Source organism: Acipenser ruthenus, chromosome 3 (genome assembly GCF_902713425.1).
Source record: "Acipenser ruthenus chromosome 3, fAciRut3.2 maternal haplotype, whole genome shotgun sequence".
Taxonomy (NCBI): Eukaryota; Metazoa; Chordata; class Actinopteri; order Acipenseriformes; family Acipenseridae; genus Acipenser; species Acipenser ruthenus.
Window position 1 is genome coordinate 60536589 of NC_081191.1, and position 24577 is coordinate 60561165.

Below are 24577 nucleotides of genomic sequence, written 5' to 3' on the forward strand. Positions count from 1 at the left end.
TGAAGGGACTTCTGTTTGTTGTGCGTCTTGTTCGTGTTCTGTGTATTGTGAGGCGAGCCCACGCCGAGGGGTTGGGGGCACACTTGTGTATAGTTAGCCAGTCAGACCTCCTCGTAGCCGAGGTTAGGTTGTGCTACGCCAGGTCAGGTTGGCATGCAGGCTGGTACAGCGCAATGATTGGTAGGTGTGCATGAAGGGGGTGTGTTTCAGTGAGGGGTGGGGGGTGTAGTGTGTGGTTGAGAGAGAGAGAGAGAGCTGGAAGCAGCAGTGTGAGCAGCGGAGATAGAAAAACAGAAAGGGAGATAAAAGAAATAAAAGAAATGGAGAGTTATTTTTTTGGGGGGGCGTGGGTCTTAGCCGATAGGAACCTTTAGAAGTTGTCATTAGGGCAATAAAATCCGAGTTGATTAAACTAACCTGCCTGTTTGCTTGAGAGGAAAAGGAGACCACCGCTCGTTACAACATCTTCAAAATGGGTTGTTTGCAGATATCTCAAATGCATTTAAATATATATGCAAATGATGGACAGATATCTCTAAATATTTCAAGATATCTTATAAAGCAATTTTTTTTATATCTCTAAATGATAATTTGGCTTGCCATATAAGGTAGCTGTATTCTTTGATTCACTTCACCAAGTAGGTTGGATCACTTCTTGTTCAGATGCAGCCCATTCCATTTGCACCAGTGCAGTTTTTCATGGTTTCCCAGTGTCGGATGTATCTGAATCCCTCTTGCATGCTTTGAGTCATTCAGGTTTCTGATCTTCCTCTGTCTGTGTGGTCCTGCTTGTGGTACTAGTCCTACTTAAGAGAAGACCGCTGTGAAGGTTCTGCTTTTGATATTGCCACCTAGCTCTATATGTTTGTCTTCAGTGGCAATGCTATGCTGTTGTGTTTCCATGCCCTTGTTAAATGTTGCTTCTCTGGGTTGTGCTGTGCTGTACTTGTCAGCACAAGTCTGTTGCTTCTTCCCTTGGCATATTTCCATCTGCAATGTGGTGATATACTGTATTTGTGGTGTCTGGATTGGTTTCTGGAGGGATTGTTGGAGGTTTGGGGGGGCTTCAAACTGTTGGAAGGTGAATTTTAAGGAGGATTCTCTTCAATGGATTCCCACAGATTTCCCTTGCTTCACCCCCCCCCTAATTTGATGCAACCACAGTTCAATGCAACCCTGTCTCATGCTACTGGTTATATGTGGTGAGTTCCTCTTTGAGGCTGAGGCTGTGACATACCCCTTATATTATGCTACTGTGGATGCTTTTATTTTTGTTCACAAAAACTCCCATTTCTAGTTTTGGTTGTTGTTTAATGAAAGGTTGCTAGATTTATAAATAACACGTTCTCTGCTTGTATCCAGCCCTAAACCTCAGTTGTACCTGTCGTCCAGGTAGGGGAAGATATCCAGACCATGTAAGCATAAGGATGCCCATTACATGTCACACCACACTGCTTATTTGGGCATTAAGGTCCTTACCCCCTTTGATAAGATCCAATGAATAGAGGTTGGGACGGTACAAGCAACCTTAGGTGCCCTATTCATGGCTGACCCATTGGGCTCTGTGACCTTGCATAGGGCATTTATCTCCCTCGACACCAGCTTACCCGAGGTGGGTGCTTCCACATCCCCTTAAGGTAGGGGTCCAAGGGGGTCGCCTGGCAATTCCGAGACCTCATTCAATCTAGTTCAAAGCCTTGAGCCCATGTGGTCTGAGGCCATGAGGGACACCTGAAAATTAGCATGCTCAGGGATAGTGTCCAGGACTGCATTTCCCACCACCCTTGAAGACAGAACAGACTGCAGCAATGCAACCCAGTCCATCCTATCCTCCATTTATAACAGGAGAAGTAATGAGAGGAAAAGGTCCACCTGCACTACATACTAGGTGATCGCGTGCAAATAGCCAATGTAGGCATATCTTCCCACACACCAACGGGAACCATGACCACTCGACACACTGTAGACCTGGTGGATGATTATGTATGTGATCCAGAGATTATACTGACGTTAAGGCTGGCCAATAGCAGCTACAGAAACAGGAGCAGTATGAAGAATCAAAATGTAAGTAGCATGAACTGCACTGAATGAAAGCTGGATAGCGGTGCCGATTATAGTAAAGGTTGATTTAGGCCCTGTCCACACTACACAACTGATCTCGAGAACCCTACTCAAAAACATTTTTATTAATCCAGCTCAAAGCGGCCACACTGAAGTATCATTTCATGTTTAAGTCGGGTTTAATGCGCAGACACGTTGTTAAAATAGTTTGGTTACAGTTCCTAGCAGCGCCATGAACAGTGGAAAGGAATAAGAGAGTATCCCACCATGCACTGCATTTTATTATGCTTCATATTAATAGAGGTGCATATTGCTAAAAAGAAATTAAACAAGTATTTTGTAAAAAGTAAATGCGAACACACACACACACAAGTAGGGCTTGAAGTTTTCGGGTTTTTTTAAACAAATTGAGCTGATTCTGTTTTCATAATTAAACTCAGAAAAAAGCTGTTAATTCAAAAGCAATCTTTGTTTATACTGTCATATCTTGCCTGAGCCTAATTCTGGTCACCTTAATTACGTGAATTGTTCATCCCCGATCCTACTTTTAACTTGCGTTTCATTTTTGCAGTTGCCTAATTTAACGTTGTGCTTTTGTTATTTTCCCCACTAGTTTAACAGAGATGTCCTGCCATTATTATTTTAAACATAAAAATTAATAGTTAAATACCCATTGCTGGGTGTACACTGATAGCAAGTCCTTCAGGTGCCTGCTCTGAGTATTTAGCCAAACATATCACAAAGCATTTTGGAATATTGGAGGATACACAAAAAATGAAGTTTGGTATTACAGCGTCCACACTTCTGACAAACCGCATTACCTGATGCAATCTAATTTAGAACCGGACTCGAGACTACCCCCTGAGGTGGTCTCGAGTCCGGTTCTCAAGTCCGGTATTAAATGCTGCGTAGTGTGGACGCTAACCGTATTTAGCACTTTTAAGTCGGTTTAAAGGCAACTAATATGGTTTAAAGGCACTGTGTGGACAGGGCCTAAGAGAGGAGTTCTTGGGGGGCTGCTGTGGCCACACAAAATCCCCTGGTGCCCGCATTTGAGAAACGTTACTCTAGCATTTGTTGTTTTCAGCCATGAAACTGGAAAGCTGAAAATTCTGCTCATATTTTAAAGTTAGGCACTCCACTGCTGGTCAAGTAACCTTGTTTTTGTTTTCTTCAATAATTAAGCCTTCTTTGTATTGTAGCGAAAATCAAGTTGCTACAAGGTTTTAACATATCTGTGCTTACCAGGATTATTAGATTAACAGCACAAACATGGTTGCATGTGAGGAGATGGTTTTTATTTGCTGACATTCGTGGTGGTGGGGCATGGTTGGAGTGAGAGAGGTTGGTTGTCAATATAATTTGTAACAGGATACAGTAACTAGCAACGGTAATAGTAGTCTGGTTTGCTAAGCATTGGGGTGAAGACGAACTCTCGCGAGTCGATTGTCCCCTTTCCAGTCAGCTTACTAGTTAGCGATCTTATGCTACTGTATGCAGCGGCAGAAGTAAAACCGTCTGTGGCTATCCTCGGAGGACTGAGACGTGTGACAGCGTCAAGGGCAGTATGAGCGCCTAGATGTGTGTGTGTGTGTGTGTGTGTGTGTGTGTGGCGCGTGCTGCCACCTGCTGGCTAAAGCAAGAACCTTCCTTTTAGGCACTAAAAAAAAGTGCTTGTATAATTGTAAATAATTGAGATCAGTTCACTTTTCGATAATTTCATAGTTTAAGAGTTTATTTAGTGGGTAGAATATAGTGGGATATAGATTTTCTGTTTCCTAGAAAACAATTATTCTTTCCTTTATATTGTTAGGTGTGTGTGGTGTGTGTGTGTTTGAGTGAGTGGTTTTTCTCCATATTACTCTGTCGCTATTCTAGATAAGAACCCCATCCTGGTACCCCCCTTTTTCCAACTCCCTTCATTTTATTTCTTCTCCCCAGAATAAGTCTTGGTGACCGGCTTTAATAATCTTGGCTGGAATCCCCCCGACTTTTGTACAACATAACAATCTATCCTGCTCTATTCATTCCTTTGCCTCTTCAAAAGTTTCATTTATGTTCAATCTGTTCCAACAAGATAATTACACAGTTTATTTAAATATTTTCATTTTAATTCATAATTTGTGTTAATTGTTTCATAAATCTACAGTTCTTTTATACTCCCTATCTCCCCCTTTCCCGTACTTCTTATACATTCTGTTAAATAAATCATTGTTCTGCTCCCATACTTTGTGGTCTGTGTGAAGTCAATCTTCATTTGGTCAGTACTCATTTAGGCTACCAGGTGCAGGTGCAACTGGCGCTGCTTTATCATATAGTCCTATTTGTCTACATTTCCCATGATAGTGTAGCTCTCTTAATTATACCTGCCTTGGCTTTGTCAGTTGTGGTTTGTGTTTGAGACAATCACAGGCCTTGCTGCAGATAGTTACATTTAAAAGCGCTGTCAAATCCCAAGAAACAACTGGATTACATACATTGAAATACTTTACTGCAGGCCTTGCATTTACTGTATACTCGAGTTCTTTCTGGGTGTTGGTAATTACTTTTTGGAGCTTCTCCCTATAAGAGGTTACACTCTGATCCCAAAGTCACACGACTAAATCCTGTTTATCCTGAATGTCCTTACGAACAAACTATAGCCACACTTTTGAACAAAATACCCCACCCTCTGCCTCTGATTGCTTCACAGGTGCAGTCAATCAGTAATGTTCACTTTAATTTGTTTCTTTAGCTTGTCAGTCACAGGACACCCCACCTCCCTAATAGCAAGTTAGACTGTCCTGTAAACTAACTCAGCTGATGGGGATCTGGCACTTTTAAGTATGTTAAAGTTTGTTTTCTTTCTTGTTTTATTATAACGCCTATATGACATCCTTGTATACATTTGTACCCGTGTCACACAGGCTTTTAAGTTTTTAGTCATGACTTTATTGTTGTTTAACTGAACAATTTAGCAACTGGTAAAGACGACCCACTAGTGTTTGTTTGTTTACACAGTACTCGTTAGTACTGGTAGTTTAGTATTTTAATGAAGTTACCTTCAGATATTGGGTGGATTGGTTTATTATTAAAACAGACGTAGTGAAAAAAACAACAAAGTGTAGTTTTTTTTTTTTTGCACAACTTCAAAGTAGTTTGTTGTATTTTGTTTATGTAAACAATTACTTAAATGTCACTTTCTAATGTATTTTGTGTGTGTTAGCTGTTGCGAATTGGGGTCATTTTCTTAGCTCTCACTGTCCTGTAGGATTTAAATATAGGTTAGTAGTTTCAGTTACTAAAAAATGAAAGTGGGTGTTGAAAACAATCATCTGTCATACTGGGGAACTTGATCAGTAACGACGTACACCTTACGTATATGAAGTTGAAACTGAAAAGTATTTATAACTTTGTTTTTTCCAGCTGGTGTATGATCATATAAGATTGGTAAAGACATGAATAGCGATATGCATAACGACAAAATAACGAAGTTTACGTACAGGAACATGTTGATAAAGTTTTTGTTTTTAGTGCTTACTTGCACTAAGGAAGAACCAGATGCCTACCATTCGTTTTTTTTTTTTTTTGGTTTGTTTTTTTTAAAAACGCATTTGTATACATATTAAAGATTGTTACTAAAAATATCAGCGGTTCCTTAAAAAAAAAAAAAGTTTACCACGATATTGTTACACTTTCACCGTGCTTTTCCCATGGCTATACTTATATTACAGTTTAAGCTGGTTTTCCATGTTTTTTTTTTTTTATATATATCATACCTCTGTGCTTTATTACACGTGTTAGGCTTTTATTATGATACAGTTTTATGGGTTATCCAAGAATGACACATGGAAGTTGTTGTTTTAAAAATTGTTTGCAACTTAGTTCTTAATTTAAACATTACAAAACCCGTAATTAGTGGCTATGGTTTTAAGACAGAGTTCCTAACTCTAGCTAAAGCTACTGTTACCTCCCCTCCCCAAGCACATGACACATGGCAACTAATCATCTGACATCTATCAAAGTCCGTCAGCTCTGATGTCTTTCCCATTGTGATAAACAGGATACAAAATACATGCCTATGATTTAGTTGCATAACAGATCAGTCGCGGGTCAGATTTTACATGTTTGTGTGACATGACGGCTTTTTCCAATTTTTGTTTTGTTCGCCAATCCATTAGGAGGCAGTGTGGTCCAGTGGTTAAAGTCCAGGGCTTGTAACCAGACGGTCACCAGTTCAGATCCCACCTAAACCACTGACTAACTCACTGTGTGACCCTGAGCAAGTCACTTAACCTCCTTGTGCTCCATCCTGTTAAATCAATGTCCTATTGTAAGTGACTCTGCATATAATGCACAGTTCACAGCCTACCTCTGTAAAGCGCTTTGTGATGGTAGTCCACTATGAAAGGTGTTATATGAAGATATTATTATTATTATTGCATCATATACTGTAGTTTTATGGCTTTTTAACTTATTTGACTAAAGATTTGATCTGTTTTTATAGATATGACATAAAAAAGGACTGCAGGAGAATTCCAGAAGAGAATATAGAAAACCTATTGTGGCACATACACTAACCCTACTGTACTAGGTATGCAGTACAGTATATAGACATTTGTCTACACATTTAAAATATTTATACTTGTTTGTATATATTTGGCTTTTACATTGACTGTAAAGGTAGATGATATGGTACATGATTTAAAAAGTGTTTGTCTAGATATGTATTGCTCTGTGGAGTGTCGTTTCTGAAAAGTATACAGTTTTGTTGTGGTTTTATATATGAGAATTTTCAGTACGTCATTGATTTTGTCATCAGACTTGCACAATTGTGTGATACACAGAAGAAGGAACCAAGAGGTGAAAAATGTTATGTTGCCACTCAAAGTAAAATGCAGGAAATTCTACCCACGTATTGAGTCAAGACTAATAGACCTGCCAACACGCTGTGTAACAGGAATCAGCAGTGCTAGCAGCAGGTACAGAACTGCTATACTAAGTGTACTGTACCTGTGGGCAGCAATAACATGTCTTATCCCTCTGTTAAACATTCTGGCATTTAGTTGGATTTTTTTTTTGTTTATAGCAATGTAAAAGTAATCACAATGCAATGCAGCTTTCTGTGCTTGTGTTACTTTGAAGGTGACACGATTGCACAAATATGATTAGCTGTATGTGGGGTCATGTAACTGATGCTGCCTTGAGCTATTTTGTTGGTTTATTACTTGTCACCAACATGTGAGCTATAGCGTAACCCTAACCCAACTACCATAAATAGGTTAAAATAATTTTTATACAAATGTGTTTTATAAAAAAAATTACAGCCTTAGCCAAACACCAATATGATTTGTCAAAACATCTGTGGTGTTGTTTTGGCAAGGAGTTGAAACTAATGTGGAAAGAAAAAACATCCTTATTAATGATTTGTTGTGGAAAAGTGCCTTGCAATTTTGAATCACTGCAATAACAAAAAGTATCCGTTATCTAATTCTCAAAAAGTTTAAAATCCATAACTCTTCATTTAGCACAGTCCTAAATTCTTCATTTATATAAGCTTTACCTTATCTTTATACCATTTTCAGATAATTTCCTTTCTTTCATACCTATTAACATTTTTTACAGTACATGCAATTTACTTCAAGTTAGCCTTTGAGTTAACAGAATCAGAGTAACAACATGTTTTACTGCTTCTGTGCCTTTGGAAGGACTCTCAGTGTTATGTGATAGCAGGATGATCTGCTGACTTAAAGAATGGTCTTATGACATCAGTCTGCAATTATTATTAAATTGCTTCTACCAGTTGTATTATGTATCACATTACAACCGTCAAACCAGTGTGCTGCACTGAAGAGAACGTAATCAGCCTCTCTTTCCTGACTTACTGGCTTATTTTCAACTTCTGATAAAAACAAGAAGTGCTTTCATTACCCAGATTAGTTTGAGTTTGATATGGATAACGTGATTTTTTTTTTAAAATTTAAAGGCACTATAATAAATATTCAGAGCCACATCCTAAATGGCTCATTAGACAGTTACATTCATTCCAGCTATTACTGTATGGCACTCTGTCTAAGTTTCACATTGCATTTACTTTTGCAATGCAAGGACAGCTTGTTTTAAGACGAATGCGAAAGCAGAAGTATCAAAGAATACGGAACACGAATAGGTTGCTTTGAGTAACTGAAACCCTAGGCTATTATGTTCATATAATAATGACCCCAGTTGGGCTTGTTTGTTACAAACTAGGGATTGTTTTGAATTTGATTCTTGTTTATAGCCTGGTAAAGATTTATGTTAACCAGTTAATAATCAAGCTAACACATGGCTTTACAATATAAAGTAATAATTTTATAATATTTAATTGTATCTACTAAGAGTAGCGTTAAGGGAGCCTGTGAGCTGCCCAGAGCTGCGTTTTCCTCCAACACTGTAGCTCTGGGTTGGCTGCATGGTGGGCCTGCAGAGTGATAAAAAGTGGTCGGCTGACGGCACACGCTTCGGAGGACAGCATGTGTTTGTCTTCGCCGCCCCCGAGTCAGCACAGGGGTGGTAGCGGTAAAATACAATTGTATATGTCAAATTGGGAGAAAAGCGAGGTCAAATTAATTGGCGACTACTACATTAAAAAAAAAAAACATATGTTTTGGTTTTGCACATCAAACAATCCCAACCGACTTGTTCCCTACATTGAATCCCCTACTGTGATTCTTGCTTTATCGATGCTTGTGTTGTTATTTTGGAAGAACCCATCACCACCAGGAAAATAGTTCACCGTGGATAGACATGACCAGGTCACACGGCTAGCCACGATAAATCCATATACCAGCAGAAGTAATATGCCTTCCTATGGCTGCTTCAGCTATGCAATAAAAGGCATTCACTGTGGAACAGACTTACTGCACCTCATCATACTCTTCTGTGCGATGATTCCTGTTACTGTAGCTTCCTAGACATTTGTCCTGCAGATACTGCACCCTGCCAGCCCATTGCTCTTGTCACACAACGGATGTTTTTATTTGAAAAGGGTTCATTTCATCTGTCATATTGTTTTTGCTGATGCATGCCTGTTTCAAGCAATGCAAGCTATTTCTCACAGTTTTGTCTGGTGAACAAGCAATCTAGTCACTAAACAAAGGTCCTGACATATGAATCAGAGATTGTTCTGTGGAAAAGATTGTTTGCTGCCACTATATGATTAGATTGCAGGGATGTAAATAAGACTCCTGTTGCATAGCAGTTTACACATTCCAGGTTTTAATATGATCTTGATAAGACACAGTGTACAGGTAATAATCACAGGTGTATCTTATTAAACTCATAGCAAAACCAGGGTTGGGTCAAACTGCTATGCAATGGGAGCCTTGTTTGCATGCCTGAATTGGTAGATAACTGTTGCTTTATAGGTACATTTTTGATAAAAAAAAGTAGGAGTGAAATGTACGTGTTATGTCACAGATTATTTTGTTACAATACATTATTTATAGTTGCAATTGCAGAACCACGATTGTCAGGTAAATATTATAGTCTTCGTCTGCTGTTGGGTTGCTAATGTGCTGTTTCTCTGATTCAGCAGAATTTGTCAGTGACCTCGTGAATGTACGAACTTGGACGATGGCTGTGTCGGTGGGAGAGAACCAGCTACAGAGGATTATCAGAGATCTGCATGGTATAGTATTACTCACAGATTAAACAACCACCTCCTGTCATACCTCCTCTGATTTCACTACGAGCTCCATTTCTTTCTGCCAACACACAGTTTCACAACTGTCAGTATTGTAACAGTAGTGCAGGAGGAACCAGAATATTACTTATCTGATAACACAACGTCTTAAAGTTGTGGTAATCATCTGCAGCTTTGCAGTACTTGGCAGATTGTCAGAATGTGGTGGCTTCCAAGTGGCGTATCCGATAAAAGCACTCCACCCAGTGCAGGATGCACGCTATAGCTTGGAGATCACTAGTTCGAATCCAAGCTATGCCACTGCCGACCGTGGATGGGAGTTCTCGGGGGCAGCGCACAATTGGCTAAGCACTGCCCAGGCGGGGTAGGGGTTAGGTCGGCTGTGGAGTCCTTGGCTCACCACACACCAGCGACTCCTGGGCGCCTGCAGGCCGGCCTGTACGCATTTCATAACTGTGTGGTCCTCCAACGCTGTAAGTTCTGGATATGGCTGCACGGCGGGCTTGCACAGCGGAAAAAAGTGGACAGCTAACGGCACTCGTTTCGGAGGATGCAAGTGCTCGTCTTCGTCTCTCCCGAGTCAGTTCAGGGGTTGCAGCGGTGAGCCAGGTTGAATAATAATTGGACATTCCAAAATTGGGAGAAAATTGGAAAATTAATAAAAAGAATGTGGTTTTTCGTGAGAATCAGAGATGTCTTTCTTATTCAATAATGTTGGGAATGCACATTATTCTAAGAACCACTAGATTCACGTTTTTATAGGTGGACAAACCCAAAATAAGGCCATTCTGGTCACACACACAACGAAAAAATCTAGAGAAATAAAATTTAAGAAAGTGCACCCGCAGTACCATCTCCCTCCTGGCCTGTGACCGTGGCGCTGTAATCCCACTTTTGATCACCATATGTGACCAGAATGGCCTTATTTCGGGTTCGTGCCCCTATAAAAACATAACCCAGAAACTGAAACTTGATTTTTTAGCGCTTTATTTGCATACTTATTTTAAACAACAAAAATAATCCAAAACAAACAAAACAAAATAAACACTTAGCTCTTCCGAGCATTTACTACACATTTATGCAGGTTCCTTGACTAACATGCAGGACAGCTAAGCTGTTTACCTGGCATAAAACACCAACCACACAGTACCTTTTCACACAGAATAACACACACAGCCGCGCTCTTCACACAGCAGCCACCCTGAATGAACTAACTCTGGGGTTTATATGCCCCAGAGAAACAGGTATAGGCAGCTGGCTCTAAATTAACAACAATGAGGCCAACTGCCAAAACAATTACCAATTAATAATTAAACAATTAACATCAATTAAACAATTTAGGTTGGCAGGGAGGCTTTTAATCCTGTCCCTGCCACAAAATATTCACCTGGTGCAGCTGATTGTGGTCATTCCCTTTCTTGCCTTTTGCTTTCAAGACGCAGTTTCAGAGCTGAGCAAGGAATATACAGAAAATGGGGAACCAATCACTGATGACAGCACAAGTCTACAGAAGTTCTCATACAAATTAGAGTACCTATTACAAGTATGTATTTTATACAGAATGTATTTTCTATCATTTAAATGATTATTTGAATAGTTAATATAAAAAAGGGATTATGGAATCACTCAAATACATTTTTCTTTCTTTGTATTTCCCTTGACATACAGTATTGTGTCAAAATAGTGAAACATTGCTTACTTGTTTTTTCATGATTTAAAAATCACGAATTTGGTTTATTCACGGTTAGGACGTGTTGACATTAAACTGTACATTTTTATGGGTGGGACAGGTAACAAAATAATGGGGATCGCTGTGTGTAATAATTGAGATGGTCAGTAGAACTAACCTACCATTTAGTAATTTTGAGATATTTCAAGATACCCCAGAGCTAGAGGAGTGCTAATGGGCATTCAGGAATGTGACAAGTGTTCTACACCTCCTCCAGAGTTAAATCTGGAATGCTAGGTAGCCAAGTGGGTTACAATTATGTTCCTGCATATAACATATTTTTGATAAAAGTGAGAGTCACACTTTTATTCATGATCCCTTCAATAGAGTACCACTAAGCATAAACAAATATTTATTATTTTTTTTTTCATTTAAAAAAAAAAAAGTTTGACCAGAAGGAAAAAACAACATTTCTGGGTACAAGAAAAGACTACTGGGATTACTTCAGTGACTGTCTGGCCAAGATAAAAGGAGCTAATGACGGAATCCGCTTTGTGAAGTCTATCCCAGAGGTAAGGAGATCTGATGAATGAATTACGTGTAATCAAACATATGTCTGATCAGGAAAGGTCAGGAAACCAGTCGGGTGTTGCCATTTTTGCTTCAATGTTTAAATGGAAGTACTGTATAACTGTTTTTTTTTTTTTTTTTTGACAACTGGATCAAGTATTTAAATATCAGCAAACTAAGTAGGTAATCAGATTATTTCTTATTCACTTTACTCTCTAAACAATAAAACCTTGGTATAACACATCATCAAAAATATGTATTTAAAAGAGATTACCTTCTAGTAGTACATAGCTTGTTTATTAAGTACTGTAACATACAAAATAGAAGTACATCACTGTTGCATTAGTTACAGTTTATAGTATTGGTTTTTAACTGATTTTCTGTTGGCTAGTGTAACAGGGCGAGCAGCCCTGTACATTGTTTTGTTTATTTTTAGAACGGAGTCCCCTCCGCCCATGTGCAGTGTATTTTGTATTTGTTTTGTTTTATGATTTGTTTTATTGTATTATATTTATGACGGCGAAGCGCCGCTGTGTTATTGTTTTGTTTATTTTTAAAACGTGTCCTGGCAGAGGCGAGATCGGTGCTCGTCCTCTGCCAGGAATAGGGGAAAAAACTCGTGCAGAAGGTGGCCATCTCCCGAATTAATTAAATGATCAATTTTGTTGCTAATCGGGAGATGGTCACCTGTTATAAAAAGCCTGCAGCTCTGTAGCTCGTGGTGGGTGTTAGGAGCGAGAGTGGAGAGAGCGAGGAGAGAAACGAAACCTAAAAAGAAAACGTAAAGAAAGATTCCAGGAACAGTGACAGCAACTGCCCAGCCTGACCTGGGATCGTATTATTTATTGTTTATTTTGTGTTCGAGATTTGTTTTTGTTTAACCTTTTTATTTTCGCTCTGTGAGCAAGTGTTTATTTTTGTTTAAATAATTTATTTTTGGTTCTCTTTAAATAAAACGGCGCCCGCGCCACTGCACCGTACCTTTTGTTTTTGTTTGTGCCTTCTTCTGGTCTGACGTCACCACTCGTCATCCCTGTCACAGCTAGTCTGTAAGAACATACCAATGACATGCTTTCTTACCAGTCAGATTTCCCTGTTGGAGGAGATTGTGTCAATCTAAGGGAAGTAGTCTAAGTTGAAAAGGGGGAAAAAAACAGTCCCATCACTACTGCAGTAGTGAGCAATGTTCAGTAAAAGGAAAACGTCTAAATGTATCAACTACTTCAAAGACTTTATCACAGCATTAACTATCTTATGCAAAAGCATCACTTTAACATGTGTTACTTGCTGTGTGAGATGATTTGTACAGATAAAAAAGTCACGTATCTGTGTCTAAATAGAAATATGAGAGTACTCTGCCCTATGCGTCATGAGATGATTTGTACAGATAAAAAAGTCACGTATCTGTGTCTAAATAGAAATATGAGAGTACCCTACCCTACACATCACTTGTAAGCATACATTTGCCTTGTCTTGCTTAAAAAACTTTTTTTAATGTTTATATCAAAACAACAACTTTAAAACTGATGTTTCATTTTCATAATTTCCATTTCTAAAACTATCCAGCAACACAACTATGCTGCAAAATATTGTGCATTCTACACCCTCTTACCACTAGGAAAAGTAGGCTGTGGCTCCTGTAAAAATATATATTCTAATATATTTTGCACATCTAACATACATTTTTCTGTAGTTTCAATGGTAAAGTTAGGGGACACAGTGGATTGTAGATGGTACTGTAGGGCTGTAACAGGCTAGGACATTACTATTCACCATTCAGCAGAAAAAAAGGATCAAGTAAAACCAAGGCAGGGATTAGTCAGTGGAATACAATAGGTAGTGTCTGACAACATGAAAGGTAATTTGCAAAATAAGGGCATATGTCAATAGCAATAAAAAGGAAGCACAAAGTAAGTGCAAGATAGAGTTTTTGTTTAATTTAAATGGAAATTACTTTACCTGTTTCTTTCGTTTATATGTCTACCTTTTTCATACAGAATGGGTTGTCCTTCACAGTCTGTCAAAGCAAAAACAATTACACTACAACCATACAGTAAACACAGGCTGATTAATCAGGAATTTTTGTTTCTTTTTTTTTAATAAAAATAAATAAAAGTGCATGGACCAATATGTTTATAGCATTTTCTATGTGCAGTGCTGCTGGTAAATGGCTATAAGTAAGTTAAACCAGTGAGTTAAAACAGATTTGCCAAAAGGTTAGTGTAAGTGACTTATATTTGATAGTTGCACCTTGATTTATCAAATGTCAGCACAATTGGAATTATATTCATGTAGGTGGAGGGTGTTATTATTAGTTTATTTAGCAGACGACTTTATCTAAGGCGACTTACAGAGACTAGAGTGTGTGAACTATGTATCAGCTGAAGAGTCACTTACAAGGTCTCACCAGAACACAAGGAGGGTACGTGACTTGCTCAGGGTGACATAGTGAGTCAGTGAGTGAGCTGGGATTTGAACCAGGGACCTCCTGGTTTCAAGCCCTTTTGTTTAACCACTGGACCACACAGCCTCCTATAACACGGTGTGACAACTCAAAAATATAAATAAAGCAGCTGAAATAATCTCTTGTACATCGGTAGTGTGTATACCACTCAGGGCAACGAGACATTTTAGTTCTGTTTACTAGAACTTGTTCATGCCACTCTAGGTGAGGAACCCAGGATTACAAAGCACAATGTATTAATATAGGAAAATTAAGATGAACTATAACTTGTAGATGCAGGTTTTGCACCTGCAAGGAGGACGTTTTTGATTACAATTTAAGTAATACTTAGGGCCTCATTTACAAAGCGTATACCGCACGCAAAACATGATTCCCTTTCAATTCGAAGACAACCACCAAAAATACTTTTGGGATATGTCTGCCACAGGTCAGGTATTCACTGAGCATTTTATATCAGAGCTGCCGATAGACCCCTCCGGGGAGAGACATCCTCGGTCCTGCCTTCCGAGGGAACAAATAGTTAATCCGCTGAGCTCACTTCCTCTTTTGCTTCTCACTGCGGTAAGGTAAGGTACTAACCCAAACCAGTTGCTGTGATTGAGTCTGTGTGAAAGAACTCACTCAAGTTTTCTGGAATTCCACTGCTTTATTTTTGAAAAATATTGCTGGAAGTCAGCTTGCCGCTTCCCCAGAATCAGAAGCTTCTGAACTGAGCTATTATCATTGTGCAACTGTGCTTTATTGTCTTCTGTCTTTTCACCAGTCTGCATGGCTTGTGTGGCAGACTGCTTTCTAACCACAGCTTCTGCTGTTACATGTTATTTTCTTTTGTTAGTTGCAGCTAAAAAAAGAGACGCGTGATTATGAATAAATAAATACAAACTCTCCAGTCTACCCGCCTGGCGTGGTGACTGCCCTACCCCTGCAGCTCGGCTGTTGTGTGAGTGTGTGTCTTTTCTCTTACTGCGCTTGCAGTTAAAAAAAAAAAAACAAAAAAAAAAAACAACGTGTGCCACCTCCACCGGGGCCTGGTTCTACCTTGCCCCGCTGTTGAGTAGAGTTCACCAGCTGTCTTGGCCTGCCCTACTTCAGTGCTTTCGGACTTAAGAAATCCCCCCAAAAAACAAACAAACAAAAAAGAGTACTGTCTAAAATATTACTGTTTAAACTAAAGCACCATTGCCTACTGCAGCTCTTGAAGCCTGTGCTCCACTCAGTGTGCAGTGTCTTTGGTGCTTCGGCGCCCAGGCGCCCAGGCACTCTAATACTCAGGTGTTTAGGTGCCCCTGGTGCTTCGGCACCTACGGGACCTCGGACCCTCGCTGCTTTGGCGCCCCTGGTGCCTTAGTGGTGCGCGCTCCGGCCCCGGCTCCGCCTCTAACACCTACTCCGGAACTGACACCGCCTTTGCCGGTGGTCGCCCCGGATGCTTCTGAACTGGACCTGGCTGTGGCCAAGGAAGACCAGGATATCAGTCGTGGCATCCTGGGATGGTAGCCCCTTCCCTCAGGATAAGGAGGAGGGAGACACCCAAGAGCTGACCTTTGAGACAGGTCTCAGCTCTGAGACAACCTCGGACACTGGGCTCTCCACTCTTCCAAGCTCGATACCAGCACTTATAGAGCGAGCCTCTTAAGTTCCTACAGGTACAAGTTCCAAACTGCGCCAGTCGGTCTTCAGGACGCAGGCAACATTGCCCTGCCTCCAGCCCTTGCCAGTGTTTCTGGAAGAGGTGCAGTCCTCTTGGATCCACCAGGCCTCGGCACCAAGTGTGGTGAAATGGGCAGCCCTGCTAGCTCGACCATTGCGGCCCTGGTGCGAGCCCCTCCAGTAGTGGGTTTACCCTGCATGCCCTAACAGCCAATGCAGAGTAACGGAGGCCCATTTAAAAAAGGCCTACGCGGCGGAAGCGTGCCTGGCCAACACGGCAAGCCTCCTCACGGCTTATCTAGATGGCATACTACAATTTAGCGCTCCTCCCTGAACCGGTGGCTTCAGAGTTGTGCCCAGTATCAGGCACGCTGCTCCAGATTTCTGGCTGCCAAGGAAAGGCCCTGGGCCGGAGCCTGGCAAGCCTGGTAGTAGCTCGCGGGCAGCTTTCCTGGACGTGCCGATATCTCCCAGCCATACCTTAGGGCCAGCGGTGGAGGTTCTACTGCAGCGCTCCCATGGAGAGCATGAGGCGTCTCGGCAGGTAGCCTTGATGCTCCCTTCCCACACTTTGGTGCAGGATAAAGTGAGACACTGGCGTCCACCCGTGGTACGCATGGTGACTCGGATGGTCCCGATCCCCACCGCCAAGCTTGGCAACCTGAGGCATCGCCTTTGGGCCTCTGTGGCGGCTAGCAGCCAAACCTACCCACACGGTGGTAAGTACACTATAGAACACTAGTGCCTCATCCACAAGGTTGTTGTACGCCTACAAGAGGAGGTATTTTTAAGACTGGTGTCTGACCTGGGGTCATGACCCTGTCTCTTGCCCTATAGCAATTATTCTCCAATTCCTACAAGAACTGCTGGAAGCGGGAAAATCCCCTTCTTCGCGTAATGTGTACCTGGCAGCCATATCTGCATGCCATATCCCTGTTGACTTGGTGTCCCCAGGTGCCCATTTCCTGGCGACCCATTTTTTGAAGGGCGCTCGGCGGTTACATCCACCTAGAAAGTTCTCACTAAGGCACTGTTTGAGCTCATTCATTCCATAGAGCTGAAACACCTCTCTATGAAGACAGCCTTTCTATTAGCCATCACCTCCGCCAAGCGGGTCAGCGAGCTACAGGCTCTGTCGGTGCACAGCTCCTGTATGCACGTCTGGGACGATGGAAACAGGATATCGTTATGTATGAACCCTGCATTCCTCCCTAAGGTGGTTATGGCTTTCCACTTAAATGTCAGTGGAGCTAGAGGCTTTCCCCTTGGGGGGGGTGGTGGATGGGAGGGTGAGGGGTGATAGGGGATGGGGGGGCAAAGATTCATCAGTGCTTTTTTTGGTGTTCCAGCTAAAACAAATGTATTGAGCTAATATTGAGCATCATTAAGGCCCTGCCAAAAAATAAGACATACAACAGCTTTTCATTGTCTTATTTCATAAAAATACCAATTTGAAATGGTAGATATTTAAAGTCCTGTTTAGCCATAACGTGTTAATGCGACACTGTGATCCGACCTACAATTGAACTTGGGTCTGGAGTTGTAGTCCTGAGAGCTACACATTATACCTGTATGCACTGTGGAGTAGTGATTAGGGCTCTGGACTGTTGACCAGGACACTGCTGCTGTACCCTTGAGCAATGTGTTGCTCCAGTAAAAACCCAACTGTAAAAATGGGTACCAGAATTTGTATGTAAAATAACAAAGTGAAAAACCTGCTTTGGGAAAAAAGCAAAAAAAAATGTTATTATTATTATTATTATTATTATTATTATTATTATTATTATTATTATTATTATTATTATTATTAATAGGCGAGCGCACCATAGTGCTGATGAAAAACTCACCCGAACTGACCTTTATTTCACATACCTTACAATAAATATTTAGCTTTATTCATAAAATTGCCAGAACACTTGGTTCCGAAGTTCCATTTGGGATGAAAATGATGCACATAACAAAACTAAGTGAGTATAATATAATACTACTGAAAAAAAACCTACCCAACCGACCATTAAATACCTTTATTGATAGATACAGTGTTAGAAGCAAATTTCAACTTTTTGACACAATGTTACAAGATTCATCACAGTTGTAATTAAACATTGTTACTAAAATTGTAACTAAACATAGTTATAATGTACATTTTTTTCTGTAGGTTCTTTCTGTCTTGGGAGGTACATTGTAACAACAAATCTTGATTAATCTTGTAACATTGTGTCAAACAGTTGAAATGAGTTCAAATTCTGGAAGCTATTTATACCGTTGGGTTTTTGCTGGAGCCAAAACATATTTCTGCTCACCTCCCCAACCGCAACATTTTCATTGTCAATAGAATAAATACAGTGCGCAACTCCAGACCTGTTGCCACCCACAATTTGCGTTTTTTCATGGGGAAGTGAGCTATGCTGGGTATAGTGAAACAAATCTGGTGTGGAAAACTAAGATAAATGGAAGTGTGAATTAACAGTAAGCTGTGTAATAGGAGGTTATGTGGTCCAGTGGTTAAAGAAAAGGGCATGTAACCAGGAGGTCCCCAATTCAAATCCCAGCTCACTCAGACTCTGTGTGGCCTTGAGAAAGTCAGCTTTGTCTTTTGGGTGAGATGTTGTTGTAAGTGACTCTGCAGCTGATGCATAGTTCACACACCCTAGTCTCTGTAAGTCACCTTGAATAAAGACGTCTGCTAAATAAAGAAATAATAATAAAGTAGAGATGAGCTATAGTCATACTCCCGATGAAGTTGCTATATAGTATACAGAATTAGGTCAACGCTAAACCCATAATGATGCCATCCAAGTTCCATATAATTACAAAAGAAGTCAAGCAATACCACCTCACACACCTGAATAAATAATTGAAATCATATTTTATAATATGAATGTGTAAAAAAAATGCAAATTCGCAGTTAGAATTTAAAGATAATTGCAGTGTTTCTGTTAAATCTGAATTGTCTGCACACTATGTTTACAGAAATATTTGTCATTTGCAGACAGATGCTTAGCAAAGTGGTATGTTTGTTGTTGAAACAAATCTTTTAAACTGGTTGTAAATGACTTCATTTTGTTTGTTCCTTGATCTAAAGCTGAAAACGTCTCTTGGTAAAGGAAGGGCTTTTATTCGGTATTCTCTTGTACATCAGCGACTGGCTGACACCCTTCAGCAGTGTTTGATCAATGTAAAGGTCACCGGGTAAGTCAAAGACAGAGCACTGTAAAAAACATAAAGCTTTGTTCTGAATCAATATATGATGTAAATGGATGTAGTCTGTGTAAGTTGATCTTCAACCATGTGCCGTACAGATTGAATCTAACTTGGAAGCTTTTTAGTATGTTCTCTATATTACAACATAAAAAAAATAAAAACATGTAACTTTAAATATTATGTTACATCAAAGGAAGAGCTGATTATAGTTTAGTGCCTTTGGTAGCCATTATTTCCCCAAATAATAGATCTAGGTTAAAACTGTTTTCCAATTAGTATACGGAGAGAAAGCAGAACTTTTTTTGTCAAAAAGTACCTTGTGGTTTTTTTCTGACATTAACCGGATATCCATCAAAAAATAGACCAACCCCTAAAAATGGCATCTGTTTCAACATGTACCCTAGTTCATATAAGCAGTATGTAATATTAAAGGCTATTACATAGAAAAGGAAAAGAAAAAGAGAAAGAAGAATAAAGAAGTCTGTGTGTGTGCGCATTTATCTTTTGACAATGCTAGAGTCACTCTAAAATAATAACCTTGGTTATTAACAATCAGAGAGTCCCTCAACACAAAAAAAGAGTTTCATCATCAGTATATTATAAAATAATATACTGAAAATTAACCCGTCAAAAGCAGAACTTTTTGCCAAGGTTTCAAGTAGGTAGTCATTTCTAAAATATTTGTTATGCATGTGTTCTTGTGTATGTTGCTTTCCTCTAGTGACTGGTATTATTCACGAAGCCCGTTACTGAAACCTCACCTGAATGCTGACATAATTAACCACCTGTACGAATTGAATGAAGTTCAGTTTGACATAGCTTCGAGGGGTCATGACCTAGATGCTGCTTGGCCAACATTTGCAAGGTAAGGTAATACATGTGTTCCTTCTTTCAGCCTTTAACATTAAACATTGCGGTAAGCCCATTGAATATCACTAATAGGTTACCAGACAATAAAAGTATTGATAGTTGGTTAATTTAAGCAAATATTCTATTGAGAGCCTCGGGCTGGGTGTTGTAGGGTGGCTTTAATTGTATTTGACTTACAGATAGACAAAGTCACCAGTGCCCCCCCCCCCCCCCCCCCCCCCCTTCCATGAGTACAGTAATTTAAACTTAAATTACTGTACTCTAAACACTTAAACACTAAATGCAATATACTGTAGAAGAGGAAGTCTTGATAATATTTTATGTCTTATAGGAGGACACTGGGACTGGTCAATTCTCCAGCCCACTTCTGGAAACCACCCAGTCGCAGTTCCAGCATAAACAGCTTGGTTAGCAGTTATTCACAGGTAAACATGTTGGTAGTGGCTCTGTGTTTAAAAAACAATATCTACACAAATAAAATTCAGTTAACAATTAATTAATGTTATTCAAGAAACAACTGTTACAAAATGGTGATTGTTAATGAAATAATTATTTCTCTGGATTTTACTGTAGGCTTACAATTTAATTAGCTTTATATAAATGCCAGAAACAGACTTGTTATTTGCTGTAAGTTACTGGTGCAATGGTTGATCCAAGCTCTACAGGTTGATTTATAGGTGTGCAGTAACAGAAACCCGTAACTTGTATCATGATACATAGGGCCTCATTTATGAAAGGGCGCTATGAGATGAGCTTCATTCACATGGTATTTACTAAAGGCTGGTAATTGTACTGTACACATTAACCCTTAGAGGTCCATTTATTCAGCGCGTCTCAGGCGCGTCAGGTCCAATTTATTTTCACACGTGCTGTTTAAAAGTATTTTTTTTCACAGTAAAACAGGTTTAAAAGGCACTGCATATCAACAGTACACTCAGTACTGCATCTCTAGCCCCGCCCCACCCCTCGTTCGTTGTTTATTTCACATACCTCTTGATAGTAGTGCATACCGATAAATCATCTCCTGATCACTCGTTTTATCCCCAAACTCCTCAATAATGCGATCCAAGTCATTATTTTATTACTATAACATCTAAAGAAAGCTCTGCAAATGTCTGTGATATTCTTTGAGCGCTGGATGCAGAAGCAGCTATCTTGTTTGTTTATGTCCGTGTTATCTATGTGATGCCGGGGCTATCTGTATTCATGAGATACACCCCTTTATTTTTTTTTTCGGCTTCTCTCGGCTCCTATCGATCTCACTAGGCCATTGAATGGTTTTCTCGGCTTTTTCCGGAGAAAAAACGACTAGAGACCTGTTTTTTGCGTCTTTTTGATGATGTCGGACAGGGTCCGTCATTGGACCGGAAAGGGAAAATTGCAATGTCGGACCAGGTCTGACATAGGACCGCAAAGGGTTAAAGTGAGCGATAATTAGGTTGTTTGGACACCAGGCTTTAACCAATGATAGGCGCTATTTAAATCTATTTTTTTCTGGCCTGAAAACTAGTGATGTGTAGTTTGATTCTTTTTACTGACTCGATTCATTTGATTCATTCAGTTTAGTGAATCAATTCAACAGATTTGTTCGTTTGATTCACTTATTCATTAACACAAAATAAATACAACAATGCTCATTACGTGTTCTAATTCTGCAACTTTTCCACATAATGCCTGTTGATGCAGAATCCAGTGTAAGAAAATGGGTACTTCTGCATTTCTTTAATTTTTTCCAGCACTCTGTAGGCCAACCCACACTTTTGCTCAGTCATATATGGTGCACCCTCTGTTGTAATCCCACCAGTTAGTTTCTTCCAAGGTAATTCTGCACTTTCCATGGCTTCTTGAAGTTAAAAAAGTCCTTTTCTTTTGTTGAGACTCCATAGCTTCTTTAATTTCCAGTAAACTCAAAATATGTTGCTTTGTGTAGCGTATCATAGTGACGTTGTATGTTATAATCTTTCATAACTGCAACCGTTGCACTGCAAATCAGACATGTTGCCTTGTCGTCAAAATTATTCAGTAAAAAAATAATCATCTGGCTAACGATTTTGGAATCATCTGTGTTCCGCCTCCACCGTTCGCTTCCGTGACATCTCCAGTTACTTTTTCGCTACTGATTTTAAGTTTTACACAAAGTAAAATAAATAGTTTAGACAAGCTTCGCTATCCAAATCGAAATTATGTGCTATTTGATTGGTTATTTTACTACCTCTGTGAGCTGTGATTGGCTTAATGGAAATGTCACTCATACAATGCAGAATGCACATGTTGAATACGTGTGTTATATTAAAGAGTCGGGTTGTTTTAAATAATTCCAAAATAATACAGTACATCAGTGCAATTTTATAAAGTAATGGGAGGGCCGCCAAAAATTTCCCCGCGGGGCGTATGTTTGACACCCCTGCTTTAGAGTATTAACTATTTATTTTAAACTATGTCACTCAGCTTTAACTGCAACCCATTTAATAAACTGTGATTTACACAAAAAAAAAAAAAAACCCTGCTAAAGCTGATGGGGAATTATATTAAATTTCCTACAGAGGACAGGTTTACAGGACATGTGCTATTGATTGTACTCATATAGCGCTGTCACCCTGATCCATGGAGCCACCTACACCTTCACAATAAGCTACTGACCAAAAGATATGCCTAGACTGCTGGGGCTTTTGATATCACGGTGTTCACGGGTAAGTCTGTGACATTATCATGCACACTAAATTATCGCTCACAATACATATAGCGTGTATGGTATGGCATGTAAATTAGCCAAATACTGTGCATTTAAATTATATTTCATATTGAAATGCACGAGAATTCAACTTCCTATTCAGAACGGAATCCAACATTCCAATAACTAATTTATCAAATTAGTTTTACCGTGTTAATTTAGTTTAGACGTGATCTACCAAACTGACAATATGTTATCAACCTCAATTGATTCTATATTCAAATTAACTCAGGAATGGGAATGGAGGTAGCTGTTGATTTTCAGTAGTCTTGCAACATTATCTTTGGCTTGTCGGAGGGTTTCCAACTGGAATGGGTTCTGTTGATTGGACGTAAGTCTGAGTTCAAAGAATGCATTGCAATTGAAAAGTTATGTCGTTTGTAAAAGTGTTCTCGTTGCAATTCTTTGGTATGGTTACGGGACCTTCCAGGTGCACAGCTGCTGGCTAGTTGCTTCAGTTCGTTTCATGGTTGATTTCAAGCAGCGAAATAAAAACAAAGACCCGTTTTCGGATCTTTGTTGTGTCCTGTTTCCTGGTTCAGTCTTTCGCAGGACAGAGAGCAGGGCCCTTTTCAGATCTGATTTCAGCCTTCTCAGGACATGATTTTAGACGCATTTCAGAACCATTTCTGTCCCATTTTCTGATCATAACTTCAGACCTTGTCCGTCTTTTGAATTAAACCTCAACCCGTTTTGATTGGATTGTTGAATTCATGGGTGGTGTTTAAAGTTACGCAACGTGCCTAAACACTGGTCAGTTTGTCTGTGGCCACTCCTTGGCCTTGCCCACAGCTCATGATTGACAGTTCGCTCAAAGTTCCTTTGTCTTTTCAAGCGTCATTTATGCTGTTTCCCCCCCCTCTGCGTTCATGAGGGGGGAAGAGATCTGCTACTCGTCAATGTCCAGAATTGCCTGTTTGCAGAGATTTCAGTTCGTGATTACGCAAATTTTTACAACTCAGCTTCACAAAGCTACATTTGTCTAAATTTGACCAAGAGATTGGGGGGGAAGAAAGAAAACATTAACTTGCAAATTTCTCAAACAAGTTTAAACCGTGCATATTAATTTCCAGCAATAACCTGATTTGACTGCACACTACACAGTACACACTAGGGCTGCTTCAATGAAATCGAAAATCGATTTTTCAATCGATTCCATTCCTCCTTATATACATTTATATAAATACTGGGTAATCGATTCAATAATTACATTTCGGTAACGCGCATAGTTTATAACATTATTTAAGTTTGTCAATGAAAATGCACCGAACGCCCTGCCATGCTATTTACAGTATTTCTGCCAGACGAGCAGGGGGCGTGCTCTTCTTTTCCTGCTTGTGTTAACTAGCATCTGATTTGCTGGTACCATCCTACCAGCGAATCACTTTTGAAAATGCTTTGTATGTATTGCCCTCTGTGTATTCGATGTAAACAAACAAAAAATCTTGCTGCCTTGAATCCAGAGCAGGACGACAGGCTTGTATTCCTGGCAAACAGCCTGTCAATAAATTGTGCACATTGAAGAAAACTGACTGTATATAGTTTGCACTTCTTTGGAGTTTCAAAATTAACTGTTATATAATGAATATTTAAAAATATTCAATAACGTTAAAAAAACAATCAGTGATGTATGCATGTTGTAGTAAGTAAATCAATTTATTTGTATTATTATTATTATTATGATGATGCTTAGGC

General features: G+C 39.7%; 1 protein-coding gene across 4 annotated transcripts in view; it reads left to right on the top strand.

Moving 5' to 3' along the window:
• Positions 1 to 4811: 4811 nt before the first annotated feature.
• LOC117394725 (FYVE and coiled-coil domain-containing protein 1-like) overlaps positions 4812 to 24577 on the top strand; it is a 57377-nt gene continuing 37611 nt past the window's right edge. For 2 of the 4 annotated variants that reach the window (XR_009319891.1, XM_059014573.1), the window contains exons 1-7: positions 4812 to 4884; positions 9617 to 9709; positions 11161 to 11267; positions 11840 to 11965; positions 19163 to 19269; positions 20003 to 20146; positions 20483 to 20576. Coding sequence is in view for 3 of the 4 variants with exons in the window: in XM_059014573.1 (XP_058870556.1) it covers positions 9655 to 9709; positions 11161 to 11267; positions 11840 to 11965; positions 19163 to 19269; positions 20003 to 20146; positions 20483 to 20576 (633 nt within the window). In the remaining variant the exon portion in view is untranslated. Of the gene's footprint in view, positions 4885 to 6547; positions 6635 to 9613; positions 9710 to 11160; positions 11268 to 11839; positions 11966 to 19162; positions 19270 to 20002; positions 20147 to 20482; positions 20577 to 24577 lie in introns of all 4 variants that reach the window. The other 2 variants (XM_059014580.1, XM_033993220.3) reach the window with 2 other exon arrangements.